The sequence below is a fragment of the Haplochromis burtoni genome, unplaced genomic scaffold (genome assembly GCF_018398535.1).
Source record: "Haplochromis burtoni strain Fernald_Lab_line unplaced genomic scaffold, NCSU_Asbu1 Contig_60, whole genome shotgun sequence".
NCBI lineage: Eukaryota > Metazoa > Chordata > Actinopteri > Cichliformes > Cichlidae > Haplochromis > Haplochromis burtoni.
The window spans coordinates 1,968,065-1,991,590 of record NW_024582421.1 but is presented as its reverse complement, the minus strand read 5'-3'; the positions used below and the strand labels follow the sequence as shown (position 1 = coordinate 1,991,590).

At 39.5% G+C, this 23,526-nt stretch overlaps 2 protein-coding genes across 2 annotated transcripts in view; one reads left to right on the top strand and one right to left on the bottom strand.

The window, feature by feature from the left end:
• Positions 1-108: 108 nt before the first annotated feature.
• On the top strand, positions 109-1,711 carry atp5f1e (ATP synthase F1 subunit epsilon). Its single transcript, XM_005941130.1, has 3 exons — positions 109-217; positions 574-701; positions 1,509-1,711. Coding segments are annotated over exons 1-3 (162 nt in total). The 5' UTR covers positions 109-185; the 3' UTR covers positions 1,511-1,711.
• A 96-nt stretch (positions 1,712-1,807) lies between these two features.
• si:dkey-11f4.7 (piezo-type mechanosensitive ion channel component 2) overlaps positions 1,808-23,526 on the bottom strand; it is a 30,648-nt gene continuing 8,929 nt past the window's right edge. The window contains exons 17-56 of the mRNA XM_014339685.2: positions 22,534-22,682; positions 21,381-21,545; positions 20,649-20,690; positions 20,322-20,354; positions 20,012-20,124; positions 19,542-19,717; positions 19,178-19,354; positions 18,690-18,854; positions 18,162-18,362; positions 17,866-18,070; positions 17,594-17,695; positions 17,339-17,504; positions 14,110-14,353; positions 13,892-13,988; positions 13,153-13,312; positions 12,159-12,248; positions 11,961-12,043; positions 11,691-11,756; positions 11,331-11,443; positions 11,047-11,167; positions 10,847-10,921; positions 10,539-10,705; positions 10,035-10,234; positions 9,798-9,959; positions 9,185-9,478; positions 8,800-9,058; positions 8,429-8,617; positions 8,139-8,343; positions 7,858-7,990; positions 7,563-7,710; positions 7,241-7,455; positions 6,626-6,784; positions 6,331-6,478; positions 5,856-6,044; positions 5,506-5,598; positions 4,858-5,027; positions 3,539-3,655; positions 3,190-3,269; positions 2,858-3,083; positions 1,808-2,755 (exon numbers count right to left, since the gene is read on the bottom strand). Coding sequence (XP_014195171.2) covers positions 2,500-2,755; positions 2,858-3,083; positions 3,190-3,269; positions 3,539-3,655; positions 4,858-5,027; positions 5,506-5,598; positions 5,856-6,044; positions 6,331-6,478; positions 6,626-6,784; positions 7,241-7,455; positions 7,563-7,710; positions 7,858-7,990; positions 8,139-8,343; positions 8,429-8,617; positions 8,800-9,058; positions 9,185-9,478; positions 9,798-9,959; positions 10,035-10,234; positions 10,539-10,705; positions 10,847-10,921; positions 11,047-11,167; positions 11,331-11,443; positions 11,691-11,756; positions 11,961-12,043; positions 12,159-12,248; positions 13,153-13,312; positions 13,892-13,988; positions 14,110-14,353; positions 17,339-17,504; positions 17,594-17,695; positions 17,866-18,070; positions 18,162-18,362; positions 18,690-18,854; positions 19,178-19,354; positions 19,542-19,717; positions 20,012-20,124; positions 20,322-20,354; positions 20,649-20,690; positions 21,381-21,545; positions 22,534-22,682 — 6,153 coding nt within the window. The 3' untranslated portion in view covers positions 1,808-2,499. The remainder of the gene's footprint in view (positions 2,756-2,857; positions 3,084-3,189; positions 3,270-3,538; positions 3,656-4,857; positions 5,028-5,505; positions 5,599-5,855; positions 6,045-6,330; positions 6,479-6,625; positions 6,785-7,240; positions 7,456-7,562; positions 7,711-7,857; positions 7,991-8,138; positions 8,344-8,428; positions 8,618-8,799; positions 9,059-9,184; positions 9,479-9,797; positions 9,960-10,034; positions 10,235-10,538; positions 10,706-10,846; positions 10,922-11,046; positions 11,168-11,330; positions 11,444-11,690; positions 11,757-11,960; positions 12,044-12,158; positions 12,249-13,152; positions 13,313-13,891; positions 13,989-14,109; positions 14,354-17,338; positions 17,505-17,593; positions 17,696-17,865; positions 18,071-18,161; positions 18,363-18,689; positions 18,855-19,177; positions 19,355-19,541; positions 19,718-20,011; positions 20,125-20,321; positions 20,355-20,648; positions 20,691-21,380; positions 21,546-22,533; positions 22,683-23,526) is intronic.

Here is a 23,526-nt window from a genome sequence, read left to right as displayed (position 1 = left end):
ACTCAAAGTAAACAATAAAAAGCCAGGCACTTTGTTCATCCACGGAAGGCGGGACAAATAAAAGTACCAGCTGTCAATCACGACCAAAAACTGTTTTATTGGCTGGGAGGAAAAACGTCTTGCGCCTGTCAAATACGTCATCACGCAGACATCCGACCTGTCCTTGAAGCTACAACACAGCCAAGATGGTCGCATACTGGAGACAGGCAGGCCTGAGGTATTAAAATAAAAATAAATATGTAGTTACAATGAAATGGCTTGTGGTAAATGTTGATTGCTTTATTTTAACGGGGTTTAAAATGAGAACAGAATGCTCTGTCAAAGAAAATGTTGGTTTTTAGTGTTAAATTCTCAATTTAGCTACATAGCTAATATACTAAGTTTACTAACGTTAGTGTTCCCCACCGTATGCGTTTAATTTATGGCAGTAGCATTACCTCAATACCGAGTCAGGTGGGACTTCTTCTGATAGTATGTGGTTTCTTAATGAAGAAGAGGTTGTTCTTGTCCTCTACAGACAAATCATTGTCGGTAGCATTTAGCATGTGGCTAACCTGTGTGTCCTCTCTGCAGCTACATCCGCTTCTCCGCTATCTGCGCTAACGCGGTGCGGGCTGCCCTCAAGCCGCAGTTCAAAGCCGAGGCTATAAGGGCCGCAGAGTCCAACGTCAGAGTCCTCAAACCTCAAAATAAAACAGCATGTAAGTTCATCAGCTTTAAAGGTACCAACGCTGTTCTGATCACAGCTCATGCCCTCTGATAGAGTGAATGTCAGGGAGAGGCGGCTGTGACGGTGCTTTCAGTGTCTCCTTCAAATAGTGGTGTACTGGGTTATTATTACTGTTGCACACACATTTAAGCTCCATATCGTTGTCCTGTCTAGTTATGGTGAAGCTGGCCTCGTATTTGAATTGTCGAATGCATAACAATTTAACAGTGCATCAGTTTAGCGTTCATTTTATTCAGACAAAGTCAAATGCTCTCAATAAATAAATCAAAATATAAAGGAACATATTGGTTTAGGAAACGTAAGTATGCATTGACATTTATAATACACAAGTTTTTTTGAGTATTAAAATTCAACATTTGAGTGCATTTATTTGGTTGTTTCAGTAGTGGTCACAGGCTTTAGCAGGTGTTAAATGCTCGTATTGCTAACTGTATATGTGCTGTGGTGGTTTCCATTCTTATCAGGACTCTGAACTAGATGACTTGGTGCAATATTTCACCAACTTGTTTTATTGTGGTGAGGTGAGCTCCAGGAGCATTTAACAAATGTGACAAACTCTGCTGAAGGGGAAATGTAGATGTTTTATTAGGCGTGGAGAGTTTAGGAGCACGTGGCATGCTCCTAACATGGGTACTGTCCTTTGTGGCTGACAGCTTAAGTTTAAGATCTCAAATTTGTTTAACTATAACCTTACAGTCACTGAATGTTTTAGATTTACGAAGACATTTTATGAGGATCTTTTCATTAATGTTTCCATTCTGCTTTGCTTTCCTTCCAGAATGTTTGACCATGATGTAGATATTTTTTTTTTTCTCATGGGTTGTGAGGTCCTGCAGCTTACCTGTCCTGCACACCGTGGAGAAGAAAAATAAAGGCTGGTTAACATCAAGATGATGTGTTAGACTGGGGACCTGAATGACACTGCACCCCCCGCCCCCTTTTCATTTGTAATCAAAATTGTATTAAAGATGGATGTTGGAATTCTTTTGTCTCCTTGTGTTCTTGCCCTTGTAGTGTTGTAGTGAATCTATTGTGGTATTTACAGTACTGCACAATAAGACCATGATTTTTGTCAAACACTTTATTTTGATATAAAGCAATGGAGTACTCTTCATAGTTATACACAGAAATGTAGTATTTACAGAGGTATATGTGTGTGGATCCATGAGTATATTAGTCATTAGAAGTCAGATGGGGATGCCATCTTTTATACCAGTAAAAAATGTAATTCGAAAGCATGCGTTAACCAATGGTATGAAAACAAATTGCATTAAAAAGAAATCAATAGGGCTTTTTACTCTTAAATGCAGTTAAGATCATAGGGTAACGTTTTTTTTCTGGCAGGTAATATAATAGATCTTTGGTCACTTAATTTTTTAGATTTTCATGTAGGTGGTCATTTAAATTCATCAAATTTGCTTTCTGGATAGGAATTGAAGTTAGTGAACAGTGCAGCTCTCTCATTAATGACCTCTAGTTTATGGTCACATGAGAGGTTTTTGGCTGTGGTACATCTTGATGTCTGACCTTTCATATCTTTAGCAATGATTTACTGAGCTGCTTAAAAACACTTCTCAACTTGTCCTGTCACTTAATGTCAGAGGCCATGATTGAAAGGACACGCAGGGTAGCTTAATGATAAAGCCAGACCATTTTCTAATAATAGATTCATGCTGATGTTTCGTTTGTACTTTTCTTTTTATTTACTTGAAATCATCCTTCACAAGTTACAAGCGTAAAGCATGGGCATTCTGACAAGCCACTTAGCCCTAGCTGTCTTTCTTCTCTCTGGTCATCTTGATCATGGTCTCTGGTGATCGATAGAGGAAGATGAGCTTCTCAAACAGTGTCTCTTCTAGCTCCATCTCTCCCGTCTCACGAACCACAAAAATGTCTGTGCAAAGCTTCAGGACTCTGTCGACACATGGTAGCTCCTCAAACATGATGGACCTGGATATCCCATTGAAGAATTCCCTGACAAACTTTCCGATGACTAGCACCACTGACATGTAAAGACCCACGATGCTGTCGTGAAGAGGGAAAGAGGACAGGTTTTGTGTGTAAATGAATCCACAGCTATGAGAAAGATTTCCTGTCAGGATGCAGTTAAAATGTCTTGTTACCTACCCGTGTCCGGCCAAAAACCCCAGACTGGAGGGGCTGACTTTATCGCTGAACACCACTAACTCGATGCTTTGACATTTGTGCTCGGAGGACGTGACAACTGGGGAGCACTCTTCCACCACCCACCACTGATCTGCCTCCTCCTTTGACGTCCCATTGACCTGCTGAAGCTGGATTGACATGGGCCTGAAGAAAGCCAGCGCCTGAAGGTCTGGACGGTCTGTCAAGTCTAAGAGATGATATGGGTTTAAAGCAAAGTGCATGTTTTATACACCAACAACAAGGAATGAGACTGACCTGCTTTGATCAGGTAAAAAATACAAAGAGTAACTAACCTACTTTCATCCTGGTTCCCATTTTGGACTCAGGTCCTTTGGGACCCCTGATGAATTTAGGCAGCAGAGAATCAATAATCCTAGAGAGACAAGAAAACTCAGATTAACACCATAAAAATTTCAAAACATTCACTAAAGTTGTACACTGGAGCTCTCCAGGGCTGCCTGAGTTCCCTTACATTAAATTTAGTTTGATGTTTAACCTTCTATGTGCTATAGGGACAAGAAGAGCAGCAGAGCCACATTTTCTACATTTCTGTTTGATTTACATTTACAAATACTTCACCTGAATAAAACACAATAATAAAGCATGCATAAACCATCTGATTGTGTTTTGACTGAGACTCACACAGGTCTGCTGCTGTTGCCTTTAAGCATTCGCACAATCCCTTCCCTCAAGGTTTTGTCGTCAAACTTCACAGTGTGCTCTCCCACGGTCTCTGCATTCATTGATATGGACGCATTCCTTAGGAGAGGAACATATTTGCCGGTGTCATTTTAAGTGTTATTTGCACTGGTGCAAAGTGCAGGCAAATGATGTGAAATTGCAAGTGCTTAAATAAAGTTAGCAGAAAATATCAAGTAATAAGAAACAATGGGATAGTTTCCCAGATTTTTGAAGTTGATATGACAGCATAACTACAGTCATGTGAAAAAGTAAGTACACCCTCTGGTTCAGTACTTTGTATAACCCACCTTTAGCAGCAGCAGCAAGTTCATTTTCTCTATGACTTTAGCGGTCTTTCACATGTGGAGGCATTATGGTTGACTCTTTTAATGTAAACATTGCTTCAGTATATTGAGGTTAATAAGTATTCTATTGAGCTCATTCACGGTCCTATCGTAGTATTTCAATCTGAAATCTGGACTTTGAATGGCCCATTGCAACAAGCGCTCCTCTCATGGATTTGTGTCTGCTCCCACTGTCTTAAGGCTGCTATTACTAACATGACCTGCATTACTGAAAACCAATACAGACATGTCTCCTCCCATCTTACATGTGTCCGACAATTTAGTTAACCACTACACTATGAAGCCACTGACTGGGCCACTGTAACAACCTAATTCTTTTATTTTGTAGATTAGCTACTGTGCTTGGGATCATTGTCCTATTGCACAACCCAGTTTGGGACAATAGCCTTACATTTGAGTCAACCATGAAGTCCTCTGGATAGCAAAGTATACAAAGGAGTTAATGGTTTGCTCAATGATTGTGTCTGTAAAACAAGCCCAAATCATCACCCCTCCTCTATGCTTGACAGTTAGTATGAGGAGTTTTTGCTGATGCATTTGGTTTTCTTTAATTGTAACAATAAAGTACATTGTTGCAGAAGTCTTCTTGCTGTGGCGCCTTGTTCTTTTTAGAGAGTAGATGCTTCCAAACAAGCCATACTTGTTCAGTCTATTTGTATTTTTACTGTCATGAACTTTAACATCTAACATGCTAACTGAGGTCTGTAGAGTTTGAGATGTAGTCATTGTTTTTTTTTCTTCCCTGAGCATTGCATGCTCTGACTCTGGGGTGAATTTGCTATGACGGTGTCCATATCTTTGATGGTTAAATTACTTTTAAGAAAAATAAATTTTCTTTCTTTGTCTCAACTAGCTGACAAAAATACTAAGCAGAAATGATCTGAAGGTGAAAGATACACACACACACAGCCTGACCTGAGCAGTGTCCAGCGTAAGGTCATGTATATGTGAGACGAGTTGCTGAGCTCCTGGATCATGGCCGCTCGACTGGCTGGGCTGATGGTCCACAGTAAACTGGCATCGCTCTTGATCTTAGCAACGAGAATGTCCTCAGCTTCATAGTTCATGATGAACTGCATGGCAGACTGAGAGAGTGATTGAGAGATGATTAGATTTCCTTGGTTATTTCAGCAAATGCCGCTGCAGTGTTCTGGTGAATTTGGATAATGATATTTCAACATCAACTAGTGTTATATAATACAAACGCAGCATAAACTCTATTTCAACATGGCACAGTGAGTCCATGTAGAGAGTTAATAATGAATAATGAATGTAATAAGTGTAGTGTCATCTGACCACCCGAAGTTATATCTTCTTGTAATGGACATTGTGTAAGAAATGCTGGACAGTAATGTATTTCTACAGGTGTTCTGGTTTTCTGCTCTAATACCCGAATGACTGCTCCCTCCTGTGGTCATAGATGGTATTATTACAGCTAGGGCTGAGCTCATGAATTTGTTTTAGTTTTCGAGGTTAATGTATTCTGTTAAAGAACCAGATTGAGTGGAGTTTTGATGCTTTATGTATTTGTTTCTATTTACAGTAGAATAAACTGTGTCTCACTGGATGAGTCGCATAAACTTTGGTGAGCCTGTTGAATTTGGCTTCTGTGTAAGGCACCAAGTTCTGCTCCTGGGCGCTCATAGTGAACAAAGGCTGTGAGAACACACAAAGATGCAGCAGAGAATTAACACATGTCCACACACATACACATAAACCATGACACTATTGCAGGGAAGTGATGTTTCTTGTGTTTAATGATAGCAAATATGAATTTAGTTTTCCATGCACCGTGACTTTGCCGTTTCACCTTAGAAGGAAGCACAAACTTTATAAATAATATTAGTAACCATAACATTTTTTTGTGGAGAAAAAAGTATAATGAACACAAAATATGATGTATCGATTCTGACCTCGTATCCTGCGATGCTGAGCTGGATGGAGACGTCTAAAGGCTGATTGGTCACTCCGGCTGCTGACTGGACCAGTGACATGAAGAGCAGTGGGAACCAGATGATGCTGATGAGAGCAAAGATGATGAAACCTCCCATTCCATATTTCACCACCTTCTTCTTCTTCTGCCCCGGAGGGTGGGGGAATTTCTGGAAGAATTACGAATAGATTGCCATCAAAAGTTATTCAGTCCACTGGATAAAGACGTGCCATTTCAACAGCTCGTCTCAATTTTCCTGCATCAGAAATTTATAAAGGTAAGCAAAGAGTTCTGGTAGCTCACAGCCCAGACTCTCTCATATTTTTAATGGAAATTTCTACAGTCTACACTGAAAAACACACATTTTTCTGTAATTTAATTGTTTATTTTGTACTTGTTCAGGGGCTAAAATGATTTTAAAAGTAATTTCAACTTTCTTAAGCACTCCTGCTTACTTTCTCAGACTCCCTCCAGCACTTAAGGACGAATATGTTAGCGTAGATGTCTTCAACGCAAATCCAACTGGAGAGAGACAGCGTGGTGTCGGTCCAAACCCAATCCATCACCGCCCTCAGCTCTGTCAGGAAGGGAACCATCCGAAAACTGGAAGAGGAGAAGAGAGAGAGAGAAAAATGTTCTGAATTAAAATAAAAATTTGATCATGCTACAAACAAACCAGTCACAGTGTAAAACATGTTTGAAGTATTTATGTTGGCAGTTATTTAGTTACAGTTTAGCCGGTTTTTGTACCCCTGAAAGAGGAAGAGGTTCAGGTAGTTGTAGTTCTTGGTGAGGAAGTTGCCCAGGATGCGGTTTGGGTAGCCACATTTGATCTGGTATGCAGACAGGCCGAAGTAGATACACTTTACAAAGTACCACAGCTGAGCAACTGGGTTTCTGTTGAACCTCCTGGAGCAAATAAACAGAAGAGATATCGATCTTTGCTCCTTTTATTGTCATGGATCAGATTTGTTTATTTTTATTTTTATATACTGTGCTTAACAAATTTAATAGGCCTCTGTCAAATGTAAGATTTATATGACATTAATCCACCAGTATGTGCAAGCTCTTTAACTGAAATGTATTTTTTAATGATAAAATATAAGTATTGTTGTTATCCATGAAATTCTAAGATTTACTGTTTTACAAAAAAGCTGAAAAAAATAATAAAGCTTTATTATTTTTTGATTACGATGCCAGATTACAGTTATCCAGCCCTGAACAGAAAAATTAGTTTTGGTGGTTGAATGTTTGAAAAGGTCAGTCATACAATGCCAACTTTATTTACAAAGCACTTCACTGAGTTTGACTTTATTTTACTGAGTATAAAATGAGAAGAAGAAGAAGAATTTATTGAACAATGACCTCTCTGTGACACCAGGGAGAATGAAGAACATCCAGAAGTGTATGCCAAACACCAGCACCACCTGGAAAACACACTTTCCCAGCAGAGACTTCTTCAAGTAAAGGGCTCGGTCCACTATCATGGTACCAAACTGGATCAGTAGCATGACCAGAAAGGCCTCTGGAACCTGGTCTTCTGACAGTGACTCTGTGATGTCAGCCGCTGCAGAGTATTTCTACAGAGCGATGAAAATTAGCCTCATTGTCATGAATCATACATGTCAAGTAAATTTTATTTATGATTTAAATAATAAGAAATATTCATATGTTTGTGTAGTCTTACCCCAAAAGCCCAGTATCCGTATATGGTGACAATGAAGTTGACGACATCAATGAGAAACATGAGGGCGTAGACGTCACACACGGGGCTGTAATCTGGGTGAATGATGTCATAGAAAAACTGCCTTATAGGTAAGTAGATGTGAAGGCCGCTGCAGAAAGAGAAGAGACTGCAGAGTAAGACAGAAACGGGAAGCTCCTCTCCACTAAAAATAAATCTATGGAAAAATATTATCTACCAAAATAAAGTAATGACTAACATCTCAGAAAACAGACTTAGTGGACTGCAGACAACTCACACTTCTATGGCGGCAGCTTTGGCTTGTAGCATCCTCTCTCTGATCTGCTGTCTGATCCTCTGCTTCCTTGTCAGCGGAGCCTTATGTCGTTCCCGTCTCTTTTTCTTGCTTTGCTGCTTTTTGGGCTTCATCTCTCCAGTTTAAAAAATAAACAAATTAAAAGAAATTGAGAAAAACTAGCCATTTGCTGGTAATGAATTCAACATGACAACTTCCAAAAATGAGATAATGAACATGGAGACTCTTTATTCAAGACATGTAGGGATCTTCTGAATATTCACCACCAGATTCTGCAGATTCGCCTTTTTTCAGTCTACAGAATAAGGAGGTGGTGGACGCCTGGAGGGGGAGGAACCTCAGACGGCGTGGTGGTTGCTCCCTGCTGCCCATCTTCTCTGCTCCGGTCTTCTTCTTGTCCACTTTCTTCTTCAGCTTCTTGAAGAAATCGGGCATCTCAACCTCCTTGTTGTCCCACAGCCCGTGGCACTGCAGAGACATAGACACAGGCAGCACTTGAACATTTCAAAGTAGCTGCTTAAAAACGATTTACAGTGGTTAGTTTTCACATTACCTTTAGGATAGATCGGTGGAAGAACAGCGCGAGCAGCTGAATTAGGTCGAAGAGGACATAGCCGTCCTTCTTCTCCACCCCAATGATGTTGGGCAGGGCGAAGGGCCGGTCAGCGTTGATGCCTCGGTAGGCAGAGGTGGTCCAGGGGAAGAAACCAAACTGGAAAAAGTACTTCACCACAACAGTCAGCTGAGACAAACAAGAGAGACACAAGAGATGTGAGTGAGTTCTGTTTGCAGCACGCACATTAAACTACTCAACAAATCAACCATTAAAAGCATTATATGTGTATCTAGTATTTGCATTAAGAAACTAAAAACACACCCTTGCTTCATTTAGATTTTATCTGGCGTATTTACAAGAAAACCTACTTCAGTGTAAATGATGGCTGTCATCCAGAAGCGTTTGGTCGGCCGAGGCACAGACAGCATGGCCCAGAGGAATATGAGAATTGGCAGGATGAGGGAGAGGAGCGAAGCTGACACAATGTGGTTTAGGATGATCACAAAGTAGCATAGCATCTCTGACTTGGACACCATGGTGTTATAGAGGGCAAACAGCAGCTTCAGCGGCCTCGGCAAGGTCACGAAAAACTTGTCGGACTCGGAGATCTCATCATTTTCAAACATGCTTCAGAATCAGAAAGGACAGAGAAGAGAGGAAGAGGAAAAACACAATGATGGAGATTAAAGTTCTTAAGAGATGGAGCTTATATCTCTTTTGTCCTGCATACTACATTTTTTTGTGTCTACTAACTTGTTGAGTAGCAGCTCACTGGCAGTGAGGTTCCTCGTTTCTTGACTCAGAGGTCTGGGAGACTCTGTGAGGTCAAGACTCTTCTCTCCATCGCTATCCCTGAGATCCAGCGAGGTCCATTCTGGGTATTTGGCACCTTCTTCCTCTTCTCTTTGCAGCGATTCCTCATCCCGCTCCTCTTTCTCCACCTCAGGATCTTCTCGTTGTTCTTGTTCTTCTTCACATTTCATCTCAACTTCTGTTTGTTTCTCATCATCCTCCTCTTGTTCATGAAGTTCTTTTGGTTCTTCACAGCTTTTAAGAAACAGGCGAATCAGAAATCTTACTTTCAGGAATCATAGAATCACATCTTGAAAGACAATTCTTGTATCTGAAGCTGTTTCTGGTAAATGAAACCTTTCCTGCAATTATGCGTGTTATTTATGTGGTGTTTGCAGTTTTACTGACTGGGATGAAGAACAGGAAGAAGTTATTCTCAATGGAAAATAATAATTTTATGAATTCTGCACTCCAGTTTTTGTCTGATAGATTTGTCTGTTAGAGATCACAGCTAACAACAGGATTAAACTGAGCAGAAATATGTGTCTAAAACGTCATTCACTCATCCATTCACCTGGGTGAAAGTTCCTCAGTGTCAAAAGATGTCATGTCAATATTGGCCTCTTTAAAGAGCCTTCGTCTGAGCTGGTCAGCAGCAGGTGACACAGCAGGAGGCTCATCCAGCTCCTCCTGCGTTGGCTGCCGGGACACCAGCATCGTCTCGTCTGTCATGCAGCTGAAGTTAAGCAGGAGGGAGAGACTCAGTGTGTGTGCCTGAAAGGTAAACTATGACTATGTTGTCTGTGTGTACCTGGAAACACTGCTGCCCCAGGAAATTTTGGAGGCTTGGTTCTTCAGCTTCTTGTACGCGTGTTGTGAAGATGGGCTGGCAGGTGGAGAGCCGGGAGCTGACAGGGATTTATCTAGATTGTCCTGAGATGACAGTGTGTTCTGACGGGACTTCCAGTTTTCATAAAACTGCTTCACACTCTCCTGACTCACCTCTTTACCCTGCAGAGCCAAATAATACAGACAGAGTGCTAAAAGGTGCATTAGGATAAAGGATCCTGGTTAAATAAACTGAAGATGTATCAAAAACACTTTAAAGACAAATTTAAAGACATTTGTGTTTAGTGTTCATCTTATGGGATTGCCTGGAATGTACTGAACTTGCTAATAGCAGATAATGTTGTTGTTTTTCCCCCATAAAACTGTGTTAAATATAAATGTCAGCCTTGTGACTAATTGTGAAACTTGTTCTGTTATAATTACATTGCTTATTGACTAAAATCAAGTGTTTATCCTCTCAGCTGACCTTCTTTTGCTGCTGGTTGAGTAACGCTCGCTCGAAGCGCAGCACTTTGGAAATGCCCAGGTTGTCTTTACAAAATGAGTTCAATCCCTCCGTCAGGTCATCAAGAAGAGACTGAAGGAACACCCAGCTGAACTTTATCGTGCTGATGATGCGCTGCAGGATGTTTTCTGTAAGAGGTTATGTGTAAAAGCACAGTAAGCCAATTAGAGTGAAGGTTTTCCATGCTTTTAATGCTTCCTGTTTTCATTGCAACAACAAGCAGAGGGTCATTTGGAACTAGGGCATTCCCATCCCTTAGAAGTGTATACCTTTTTTCTCCTCTCCCTCCTCCTCCACAACACTTTCATCTGGTTCGTCCTCACTGGATTCTGCTTTATCAATGCCTGGAGAACAAGAGCCATCATCAAACTGTTTGTGATACAGCATGTCTTTATAGGTACAGTCCACTTTACCATACATGTCTACTAGTAAGAGTAGCACTAGTAAACACAACATGATCCGTTCTCACCCTGCTGCCTCTGCAGCTCTCTCTTTGCTTTCTTCTTCTCTTCTTTCTTTATTTTTGTCTTCTCCTTCTTCAGGTCCTTCAAGGCCTTCTTTGAGCTCGTGACCCAGGCCTCATAGGCCAACTAGAATTAAAGACAAAGATGCACAGATCACCCACTGATCTTACAACATAGATTGTTTTTGCAGCTACAAAATTCAAAATGAACACTTTAAGGGGAAATTGTGAAATACTTTAACTGTATCTCCATTGCTTTTAGTTTTGGCTCAGATCATTCTGGCTCTAACCTGAAAAGCAGATTTCTTCTTTGGTGGTTGCTCTTCCTCTGTCTTCTCAGGAACTTCCTCTTCCTCCTCCTCACTGTCACTCTCAAACAGGTGGTAGCCACAATTGTTTTCCACTGTGTTAAACAAAGCAGTGTCAAAACTACATGCACACACAGACATACCACTGGCATCTGATCTGCTCTAAAGAAGCAGGTCAGTGGCTAAAATCTGGTGCTGCATTTACTGTCAGGTTAAAAACATTTCTCTGATTAAATTGAAAAGAAGTGAAGCACACAACCTAATGATAGGAAACAGCATTTTCTTCACTCTTTCCTCTGCCAATACTCTCTTTCTTTCACACTGATTAAGGATCCTGCTCACCTCCAGGCTGAGAGACCCAGGGCTTCCACCATTTTCCTGCATCTCTCTTTGCCTTCTCGTCATCACCTGGAATTTACAGTTCGTTTTGTTTATGTGTTGATGATATTTACTGGCTTCCATAAAGTAAACACATCCATCACAGAGAAAAAAAACAAGCAGACTAAACCCCCTCCTCAAACATCCCTCACCATACTCTCTCTACTCTACTGTATGAATTTGGCCTGTTTTCCTTGCTAACATTAGAAACTGAAAAAGAGTCACTTGTGTTACCAGGTGTCACCTGCTCCTGATCAGCAAGAGGTTCTTCTGGTGGTGCAGGTCGACTCTTCTGTTTAGATTTGATCTTCTCCATCCTATAGGAAGAAGGCTGAAAGGTTAGTTTATAACTCGCTGCTTAGGAAGAGGGGAAGTGTGATGGTCTTTACTGTAAACCTGATCCATTAATGGTTTCAGTGTAAGTGTTCTTACTGTTTCTTCAGAGCCTCCACTGATTTCTTCTCCATCTCCAGTCGGGCTGCTACCTGTTTTTTCACTCTGGCCTCAAACAATTCAGCGCCCCTTCAAGGTCGAGATGGACAGGGACATTAACTGCTGCTTTAGCTTTTACTTTGTTTGTTTTTACATTAACAAGCTAAGTTTACATTGTGACTCTAAAGCAGGGGTGTCAAACATAAGGCCCAAAATGTGTGACAAAATTGGCCTGGCGCAGACTCCAGTGCGGTCCAATTATTACAGGACAGTCTGGGCAATGCTTTACACATTTTGTTTTACACATCATACAGATCTTGGCAACAGATTTCTTTCATTTAGTAGAGTAACACTTCTTAGTTATGCAGCAAAACTGAGACATACTGTTGAAACTGCTCTTTTTCTTATAATAAGATATTTCAGCAATTAAATGTGCAAATAAACTTCTGTATACAAACACAAAGAAAAGAAAGTTTCACTGGTCTGGCCCTCTCAGGATGAAAGTGGGTTGTATCTGACCCACCATGTAAAATGAGTTAGTGTAAGAGATTAGTGATGTCTTTTTACAGCTACTATGTTGTAAAAACAGAACAGAAAAAAACAGAAAAAATAAAGTGTAGTTTGGTCATTCTAGCATAGCCTTGTAAGCCTTAGTAAATCCACAGCAACTCAAACAAACATGCCGAAATACATTTTCATGCAGTTAGGACCAAATCACGTTGTTCTTTCCAGGAAAATTACTGGAAATTATTATTAGGAATTCTGTGTAATGAATTATCCATGAAAGAGAGAGCTACCAAAAACCTCTCGTAAACAGCTTTCGCATGAATTCTTGTGTCTTTGGTTTTCTTTTATTTTTTAAGTGTTACACTCAATCTAGATTTATCCAACAAAACATATAAAACTTTCAAGTTTTCAAACCTCACTGACCTTATGTGTAAAGCTTTAAGACTACTGTATGTTATAAAGCTAAACCTGAAAATGAAGCACTGACCTAGAGGCCAATATCTTAGAAGACTTGAGGTCAGACACCACATAGAGGAAGTAGTAGCTGAGGAAGACCCTCCTTTGTGCCAAGAGGACAGTGAAACAGATCGCATCCCAGACGATGCCGGCTTCACCTGCAGGCAGCTCACATTCATCATCGGGATCAGCTGAAAGGCACACAGGGTAGGAGAAATATGTCTGAAGAATTTACAGCAGATTTTAACAAACTTTTACATGACAGAAAACATTTCTGCATCATGTGTTGTGTAGAATATTGACTTTGATTTTAATTTTAATGTATACCAATGGATATTTAATTCTGCATTTTATTTTGGCTAATTAAAATGATAATTTTAACCTTCCAAATAAAGTGCAACTATAAAAATAAAAAAGTAAAATATAACACAGCTGTAAAAAAGTGTTGTAAAACATCTAAAAAATGTTGAATGTCAACATAAAAACTCTAATTTTCCATCATGTATTTCTGTTGTGTTTTTTTTTTTTCTTTTTTTAATGATGCTTATAATTATTGTTTCAGCACTGTGACAATTTCAGTTTGTACTTCAGCAGGTCATGCACTGAGTTGCTGCAATGTGATTGGCTGATTAGATATTTGCATTCATGAGCAGTTTAACAGGAGTACCTAATAAAGTGGCTTTGAGTGTAAATATACCATCGGAAATTCTGGCACATTCTTTTCTCCCTAACACAAATCGTGACTAAATATCCTTGTTACAGACACTTACGGACATCATAACCTTTGATGGTGCAAAACATGCTAAATGCCTGAATTAGCCAGCAGCTGTTCTTCACCAGGCCGTCCAGGTAGGCACAAGAACCCAGCTGAAAGAAGGAAAAAGAGGCATTAATCAGTAATGCATGATTTAAAAAAAATAGCTGCATGTCTTGAATTATTCTGTACAATTGTACAACTTCTGAACTTCTTTATGGTATGGTCGCTTACAGACACCAGGTTCTTCATGGCGATCACAAAGCAGGTGTACCCAATGAGCCAGTCCCATAGCCGCAGGATGTATCTGACTGGCTGCATCAGCACACTGCCTCCAAACAGCATAAAGTAGAAACAGGCCACCAGGTAGCCGAGACAGAAGATGTTGATGCGTGTTGTGCCAGTGATGAAAATGAGACAAAGCACCAGCCAAAAGAAGTAGCTGAAAACAAACACCTTCACCATATCAAGATAGCACCTGAGGACAAAACAGAGACCACATCTTCAGTTTAAAAAGAAAGAAAATCATACTGCCAAATATTACAAAGCTAAACCATCGCTATAAAAAATATGTAAGCACTACAGTTAATCTAGTTTTGTATTTTCTATTAGTTTTTATTTTTAGACGCCACATAGAGGAGGGCATATTTTAGAGGCAGGATTTAGGAAAATCAGTACAGGCAATACAATAAAAACACAACATCCAGACTCCCAATAAACACATCCATGACTGCTTCATTAAGCAAATTGTGATAAAATCAAATTATCAATTATATTAAAATAATAAATATTAAAACTTTCACTATTTTTTTTTATTTTAATTTGATTTCCAAGTTCACGAAATGTTTTAGTTAGTTTTGATATCTTTCAAAAGTCTAGTTTCTATTTTTATTTAAGTTAATAAAAAAAACCCTTCTAATTCCAGCTTTTACTTTAGTTTTAGTAAACTATAATAACCTTGGAAAGCACATATTTAAAACTCTTCAAGTAGTTTATTCCTTCTCTGTATTTACATTAAGATACAGCAAAAAAATTATTATTAAAGTGCACGTTATCCATATTTAATGTACAAGCTTATGATGTAATTGTCCAGGCTTATGGATTTAATTGAATGCATTTCTTACTTTTTCAAATGTTTGAGAGAATGTTTTTTCAATTTTGTAGAAAAAGTAAATAAGAAAAGAAAATTAGATGAAAACTGTTAAAGATTTTAACAAAAGAATGAACTGAATAAACGGGTTTGTATTTTAACAGTTAAAAACAATGTAATCTCTTCAACCACTTCCAGGGAAAGCGTTTTTCTCGGAGGTAGCGATTGTTTATCTTATAATGCACACAAAAACATTTAATGGCCAAGAACTCTAGACAATTAGAAACGTTTTAAAAGTATTTAGTGTTCTTTACAGCCTTTTTGAAGAAGCGATCTGTCTTTGCATAACTACGTTTCACCTTGCACTTCTACCATGAACTTTGTCACCTTCATTGTCACCTTCATCCCCTCTATCTAAACAACAGGCTCTGAAGTGCAGGCTGACACTTTGGAAACTCATAATCATTAACGTTTAGAGATTATGTTGTCTCATTTCAAGTTATTTATACTTATCTATCCAGAGTGGTACAAAAATTTCGCTGGGGAAATTAGAGATTTTGTATTCTATATTTTCAGGCTTTTCAGCTCACCAAGGAAACAAGGACATTTAATAGTAACTTACAAAATTAATGTAGTTTAGCATGGGAACACTACATGCCTAAACAGAGTTAGTTATAACACTAACACTTGCACTGCAGACAATAAGAAAGTATTCAGTGCAGTTGTAGTACAATGAATAAATGCATGGATGTGAACAGACAGGGGAGAATTCAATGATTTATGTTTTGTTTTCTGTTTATATGTTTAATAAAAATCATGAGCTCTTTACTAAATGTTGCTTCTGTCTGGAAGCGAGGCCTCAGATGCTCCCTGTGGTCATTGACATCACTCACGCACATCAACATAATGGAACATGATGTGGTGTTATTATGTGTAAACAAATAAGCAAGTTCTTTCTTTTATCAGTCATTAACCTGCTAGCTCCTTAGTACAAAGTCTGTCTGGTGAATTTACAGTAAGTCAAAATCAGGTTTCCTGCCTTCTGTGCACACTTTTCTGGCGGCTCCATAGAATCGAACTGAATCCAATCTTCCAGCATTGTCCAAAGTACATGTGTAATGACGGCTTTATTTCTTAAGTTGGCAGACGGGGCTTTAAAAGGGTGTTCCCTCTGAATAGGCGATCAGTCGTCTGCGAATAGCCCAAAAGTTCATCAGAGAAATAAGTAGAGATATAAATAATAATTTTGTCGTGCCTAATATGTGTTGAAACAAAGGAGCCCGAGCCTCAAAATCATTGCTCATGTGGCTTGCTTGCAATTTTACAAATAGGGAATAATTAATTAATGAATCAATAATATAGGTGGCAGGGATGATTAGTTGGATTACAACAATCAGAGAAGAGGAGCAGGAAGAGTGTATGTGAGAGAACGGTGCAGAGCAAGAAGGACAATCATTTAGATTAAATCTGAACTTGTTCAAAGAGTTCAATCTTACTTCATGTATTTTGTAGCCATCATAATCAGAAAATTCAGACTTCTACATACATGGCACTGAGTCCTGGGGGCAGCAGCATAAGCAGAGAAGCCCATACCTTCCTCTTTCAAGCCACCTCCTTCAGTTCATCCAGGGGAGCATCGAGGCATTCCCAGCCGAACTCAGAGAGATTATCTCTCCAGCGTGTCCTGGAGCCTGCTCACGGTAGGGGAAAACACCTCATCCAGGAGGCACCAAAAAGCATCCTTGTCAGATGCCTGAACCACCTCAGCTGGCTCCTTTCAATGTGGAGGAATGGCGGCTCTACTCTGAGCCCCTGAATGCCTAAAACCTATCACTAAGGGGCAGGCCAGCTTGTTTCCGCCACTTGTATCTGCAATCTTCTAAGCTGCCAGGGAGTCGAATTTCTTGTATTTATTTTAATATAAAATTGTACATAAATTACTAATTCCAAATGTGTTTTCCACATGGAATTTTTTTGGTTTTGTCTGAGAATTATCAGAACTATATTTTATGGACAGCAAGAAATCTGAAGACTGAATTAAAGCCCATTAACAAAAGTTCCTGGAAATGAGACACGCATAAATTAATAATCTAATTCAACCCTTTAATGCTCCTAAAATGACCACAGACCAGAGTGATGGGCTCCCAACTCTCCATATGCAGTTTAACCCACAATACAAAAAGCGGTTTGATGAGAGTGCTGGATTATGGAGTTCAGGCTATTTCCTGCTCTGATCAACACTAAATTTAGATTTGGAGGGTGAGTCATGTTAAAGATAAGAAGAAAATAAACTGAACAACAGAATTACACAGTGTCAGTATACTGATCACAGACATATAAACCCTACAACAATTAAAAATCACACATTCTGACCTGCAGTGAAGAAAGTTGTCAACAGGTATGAACTGGTTGAAGGAGCAAGGATCCAAACTGCGGCTGATCTCGACATTGTCCCCGGCCAGCAGTCGCACTGCAGCTCGGTTCTCCTCCTCAAATACGTGCCACTGCAGAGACGAGCAGAGCAGCAGGAGGTAGTCATCTGCAGACGGAAAAGGACAAAAATGGGAGACCCTAACCCAGAAGAGGAAAAGAAGATCAACAAAATAAGAACTTAGAAGATGAACTCACAGAATATGAATAAAGGATTGGGTCTCATGGCAAAGTCCGGCATGTAAAACCACTTAATCACATTAGAAGACAAAGGGTGAACAGCTGTTCTCCAGGGGTAATCTACCAAGCAAATGGAATAAAAGGCATAGCACAGATTATTTTCATTTATATATATTTATATTTCCTTTGAAGTGATTTAGGTGATTACATTTTTTATCTTAGAAACTTTTTTTATATTTTTTTCAAGACATGGAAGTAAAACTGCTACAAACTATTAGAAAGATCCTTACCAACACAGAAAGCAGGAGGGATGCCGATGCAGAGCAGATACTGCAGCACCATGAGGCCCGCTGTAAACGTGCAGTATTTAGACCACACTTCACCAATCGCCTTCCTGCGTCGCCGAGACAGGACGGCTAGCAAGGCGCAGGAATGGAGCAGGGCGTAGAAATCCATCCTCTGACCAATCACATTGACTGCAACGATTAAACTGATCTAAGAAGCAGTACAAGCATGGTAAGAAGTCAGAGATGTGCACTTTCAGTTAAAGAGAAACAGAATGAATACTGCAGGCCTGAAAAAGTACCTCGAGTCCAAATTTGTAGAAAAAGAAGTTGATGAAGTACTTGATGCATGGCAGGATGCCATGATCCAGGTGCTGCCTGGTGATGCCTTGGAAGATAATGCTGAAGGGTGGAGGCTTCAGGCTGTTATTGAGACGAAAGTAGAGCTGGTGGCGGTGGACAGTAGACTCGAACACCAGCAGACCCAGGACCATCAGATGGTTCTACCACAGTAAAAAAAACAACAACCAATAATTACTTTAATGCTATAATAATAGTATGGATATCAAAGTATTATTTTCTCTAAACAAAACTACTGCTAAGTAACTGAAATCTAAATTTCTTAAAGATTTTTGCCCTAATGAAGTTTCATGACTAGTAAATGACTTTAAAAGATGCTCAATCATCCAGGTAAGTAAATCTCCAAAAGTTGATTCTGTTCATCTGGACGACTTTAAAAGAGCTTTTAAAAGCAGGTGCACTCTTTTCTAAATGTTGGAAACACATCACAATTTTTTTAAGATACCAAACTTTGACATGTATCAGCTCACCCTGAGACAGGGGAGAATCCTGCCCTCACACTTGCGCAGTGCTCCACACCAGTAGACGGGGTCAACGGGCTCGATGTAGAGAATAGACCTCCTCAGCAACTCCACCATGTTTCCCTTCAGCTCTGCTCCATCATCCAGGCCCGAGCTGTTGGAGGGAAGTAAACCCTAGACAAGGTAGTCAGACTCATTATAAAAGCCTGTTTCTACCTCAGTATCAGAGATGACATCAGGACCATGTGACTGAAGTTTGTAATGTTTGTGCGTACTAGAAGAAATAGCATCCCACATAACTACAATCCTGAGTGACACAGTGGCAGTTACATTCACAAATTAACTTAACATGCATTAGCAGGTTTGACCAGAGAACCTTCTTGCTGTGAAGTGAGTATAACTGCACTACCACAGAATACAAGCGCAAAAAACCCCAATAACACAGAAACGAGCCACTTAATCCAACCTCCAGAGACTTATAATTACAGAAAACTCACAGCAGTGCAGTTAGAGGAGTAATCAAGAGGTTTGATGACTTTGAGCTGGTAAAACATCTTGCACACCACCATGACGCATGCCCACACAGCAGAGATGTTTGATGCTAAAGGTCGTAACCGTGGGAATGGGAGTGCAAATGCCCACAGAACCAGGAAAAGCAAGTTCATCAGTGAAACCTGTGCAAAATATATTAACATATTTATGTACAGAGAAGAAGAAGAGCTGGAGGTTAAATGTACCCTCATCAACATCAGCACTAAGTAAATCAATACTGTTGGACATATTTTTTTTGTTGCTGCTTTAATAACTTGTATTTACACACCTATAGAATTTATGCATGCATGATCAGAGCCAAGATCCCACCTCTTGCAGCGATACCCAGATGATGCCAGACGACACAATTTTGAGGCTGTGGAGCTCCATCAGCCTCCAGCTCAGCTCCTGGAGCCTTCGAAACCCCGACAGACCCTGGATGAGCAGCAGGCTTGCCCGATCCACAATCACAATCCACTTGTCCTCACTGCTGCTGTGCACTGTTTCTAAGAAGAGGGGATGATACCAAGGGTAGGAAAGGGCATCAGACATAATTTGATCATTAACACTGGATTATATCAATGCTGCAGCCGCAGACAGTAACAGTACAATCTCAGTTATCTGAAGAGGAAACATCAGAACATGTGAATAGACTCCAAATGCTCTAAACTGAAAGAGTAATGTTTGCATGTGTTTGCATGTGTTAAAGGAAGCCAACGAGTTTCAGAGAGTAAAATTGAAAAAACAACAACAACCTGTGCCAGCTTGTTAATGAAAAACATTGTTGTTACAGATACTACCTTCTCCTGTCTCCTCCTCCTGATCTTCTGCCCCTTTTTCTGAGGAGCTTTGCTGTCCAATGCTGGCCAGAGTCTCCTGACTTTTACCATTTCCCATCTGCTCCTTCACAAGCCTGACAACCACAATAAGCGTGTTTCATTTAAAGAAAATCTGACTAAAAAACTGCAGGAATTCAGTAACAAATCCATTGGCAGTTTTACAGGTTGTTATATATCCAAGTATACGTAGTAACTTTTCATCCAAACAAATTATGTTCCAAATTAATACAATACAAAATAAAGATAATAAAACAACAATGAAAAGTTTTACCGTTTCTGGAGCTTTTGAATGTTTTCTTTAATCCTGGGACAAAATGAGAATAATGACAATACTTGTAATATTTCAGTTACCTCAAAGCACAGCCAGAGACTATTTTATTATTGCCCGACTTTTAATATTTTTATGTAACTGAAACATAATGTAATGCTCTCACCACATAAAGAAAGTTCATTTTGATTCAAATGCAGATTTTATCCACAGGCAGTGAATAAGCCGTGTGAGATGCGGTCAAATGTGGTGGATCTTTGTACAAACAATCAAAGTATTTGAACTGCGAGTACAATTAAAAATTTATAATAGGATAATTGCTACACTTACGTGTCAGATATCTCATTGACTGAATTCATGAGCTCTTCCTCTCTGTACGAAGAAAAGGACAAATGAGACACATAGAGTATGTAGTATAGTCAGTAGGCAATCAGAATGTAAACATTTCATACGACTTATTAAAATTTCCCTTAACAAAAAACCTAAAAACTCCCCTTCAAAGTTGTTTTGTTGTGCATCTTCTGACTGTACCCAGTGATGCCACAATTTTAACATCCTCTTATGACGAGTAGCACTTGAGCAGCTGCGAATTCACCTTGAACCTCAAAATCTTGCAGAACACAATCATTAACTTCTGTGCCAAACTGACCTGACTTTTACATCAAGTATCATTCATGGTAATGAGTTAGGTCTCTGGCTACAATTCAACAATGGCTCAGGTGTGCAGGAAGACAACCCTGAAGGGAAGAATTTAAATCTGTTAAGGTGTTTTCAAGGAGTCATAGAGCTTTTTTATTGCACCTCATACAAAAAAGCCACAAAAATTGTTATTTCATTTATCTAGAGAGGGGGAAACCTATAATTACTTTTAAAATATAATAAAAATAATGTATTTATTATATTTTCTAAGTAGATTTATCCTATTTTGACATACATGACTGCCTCATTTCTTTAAGTTTCTTTTAATATAACGCACCACATGTTCTTGTTCATATCGATATCAAAGGACAGAATGTTTTTTCTGAGCAGGATCTTTCCCTCCATACATTCCTGCTGTCTCACCTTGAAGTCTCTCTGACAGGTACGTTGTCCAGGTCAGTGAGAGTCAGAAAGTCAAAGTTAAAATAATGAAGCTGGAGGATACAAGCCAAAAGGAACGTAGCAGGAAGCAGAATGCGTGCAAACAGCTCTACTGTGTCGTACCGTTCCAGACCCAGGTCACGAAGACTGGAGAATCACATGGGAGAAAAACACACAACCTTATAACAAACAGCCAAGTCTGCTACAAAGACAAATTAAACAGATATAAAGAAGCTTCTTGCTTCATATCAAAAAGGCTCCTAACACTAACAAAAATAAATTAATGAGTAACAATTCACGACCTACCACGAGTATATAGTACAAAACAAAAGACTCGAGTCTACACCCCTCATTTCTTTATATTTGCTTTCTAGGAGTCAGGCCTTCTTGCAATGTTTTAAAGTGCTCTTGAGCAATAGTTCTCAGGGCTTTCTCAAGGTCTTTCAATGTTTTTCTTGGACATTGCCTGCTTTTTCATTCATTTTTGGTCCACTCCTTGTACCTGACCATTTCAGAGGAAAGTTTTCTCTTTATTAAGCCACTGACGTAAGAATCATACAAACATAAAAAGGACCAAACTCAAGGTATAAACCAGTGTCGTGTCTACACATAACTATGGAAAAACTCAATCTATCCTTTTCTACATCAAGTGTTGGGTAGAGAATATGACAGTGACCAAAACCATCCAGGTTTTTTCTAACCAAAAACTCAGGATGATGGGTGAAGTACAGGCTCTGATCAAAACTAGTAATTGCGCCTTCAGCATGAAGGACAGCTCCCTGTGCCAGAGCCAACTTAAGGAGGGGCATCAAACAGGCCAAGGAGGCCTACAGGAAGAGGAAAGAGGACTTCCTCACAGACCAGCTGCCAGAAGGTGTGAAGAGGCATCCAAGCCCTCAACAACTACAAATGCCAGAGGCCCCCCCCAACCCCTGACAGCAGCCTCAAACCTATAGCCCTCACATGTTTTGAGCGGATAGTGTTTCAGCACGTCAGAGACTGTCTTTCACTGTATTTACATATGTGCTTGCACATGTTTCCATAAATTGCAGCATCTATTATCCCATTTACCTAACAAAATATAAAGAATCAAGAAGTTTCTAAAGACTTCTGCACAATACTGTATGAGACTCACCCTTCCTCTGACATCCCCATGATTTGTCTGAATAGCCCAGACACGCTTCTGAACTGGTACATGTAGATAGCTATCAACACCACCATGGAGTAACCAACAACCACTGCCCAGAACGTCTTCAGGAGTCGACGCCACACATCATAACGGATCTGAGAGAAAAAACACAGTTTATAATTTCTCCTGTAAGTCTTATAATTACCAATTAAATATCCATCCATCGATCCTCTTTCCCTTATCCTTTTCAGGGTCAGGGACAGATGGAGCCTATTCCAGCCACCATAGGGCGAGAGGCAGGGTACACCTTGGACAGGTTGCCAGTCTGTCCAGGGTGTACCTGGACAATAAATATATACATATATATATATATTTAATATATAAAAATTAAACAAAATAGTTCAGAACAGCCAAATTAGATCTTCATTAAAAATGACAGTGTTGCATTTATCCTTCGAATCGCCTTGGTATGTAAAACACCGGGCGTTGCTGATGTTGTCTAAATAGACATGTCATGTCCAAAGCCATTAGGCCTTCCTGTAAGTGCCTACCATCTTTCTAAAAGGTCAGCAGAAACATAATATGGGCAAGAAAAAACAGTAAAACTGGAGCAAAAAAAGTGGCTGTGTATGTGCTTATTAGTCATAATCAATACTTTTAACTGGAAAAGAGTATGGATGAAGAGTAAACAGTCTGCCTTTGTGAGCTTTTCTACATTTTATGGAAGATCTACACCCACTCCGAACATTTTTACGCACAAACAACAGCTGAATGGTTCACTGATGTTAGTTTAGGAGTCAACACATTATAGTGTAAGATGAACCTAAAATATATTGGCTTTATGTGTTCTACAACAACATTTTAACTATAAAAGTGGATTAACTTTCCACTTAGTGACCCATTTCAAAATCATAGATAGATAGATAGATAGATAGATAGATAGATAGATAGATAGATAGATAGATAGATAGATAGATAGATAGATAGATAGATAGATAG

Bases quoted from the DNA above. Each gene is read 5' to 3' on its own strand.
- atp5f1e (XM_005941130.1), top strand. From the start codon at position 186: ATGGTCGCATACTGGAGACAGGCAGGCCTGAG. The intron at 218-573 runs GTATTAAAATAA...TCCTCTCTGCAG, and splicing joins TGGAGACAGGCAGGCCTGAG to CTACATCCGCTTCTCCGCTA.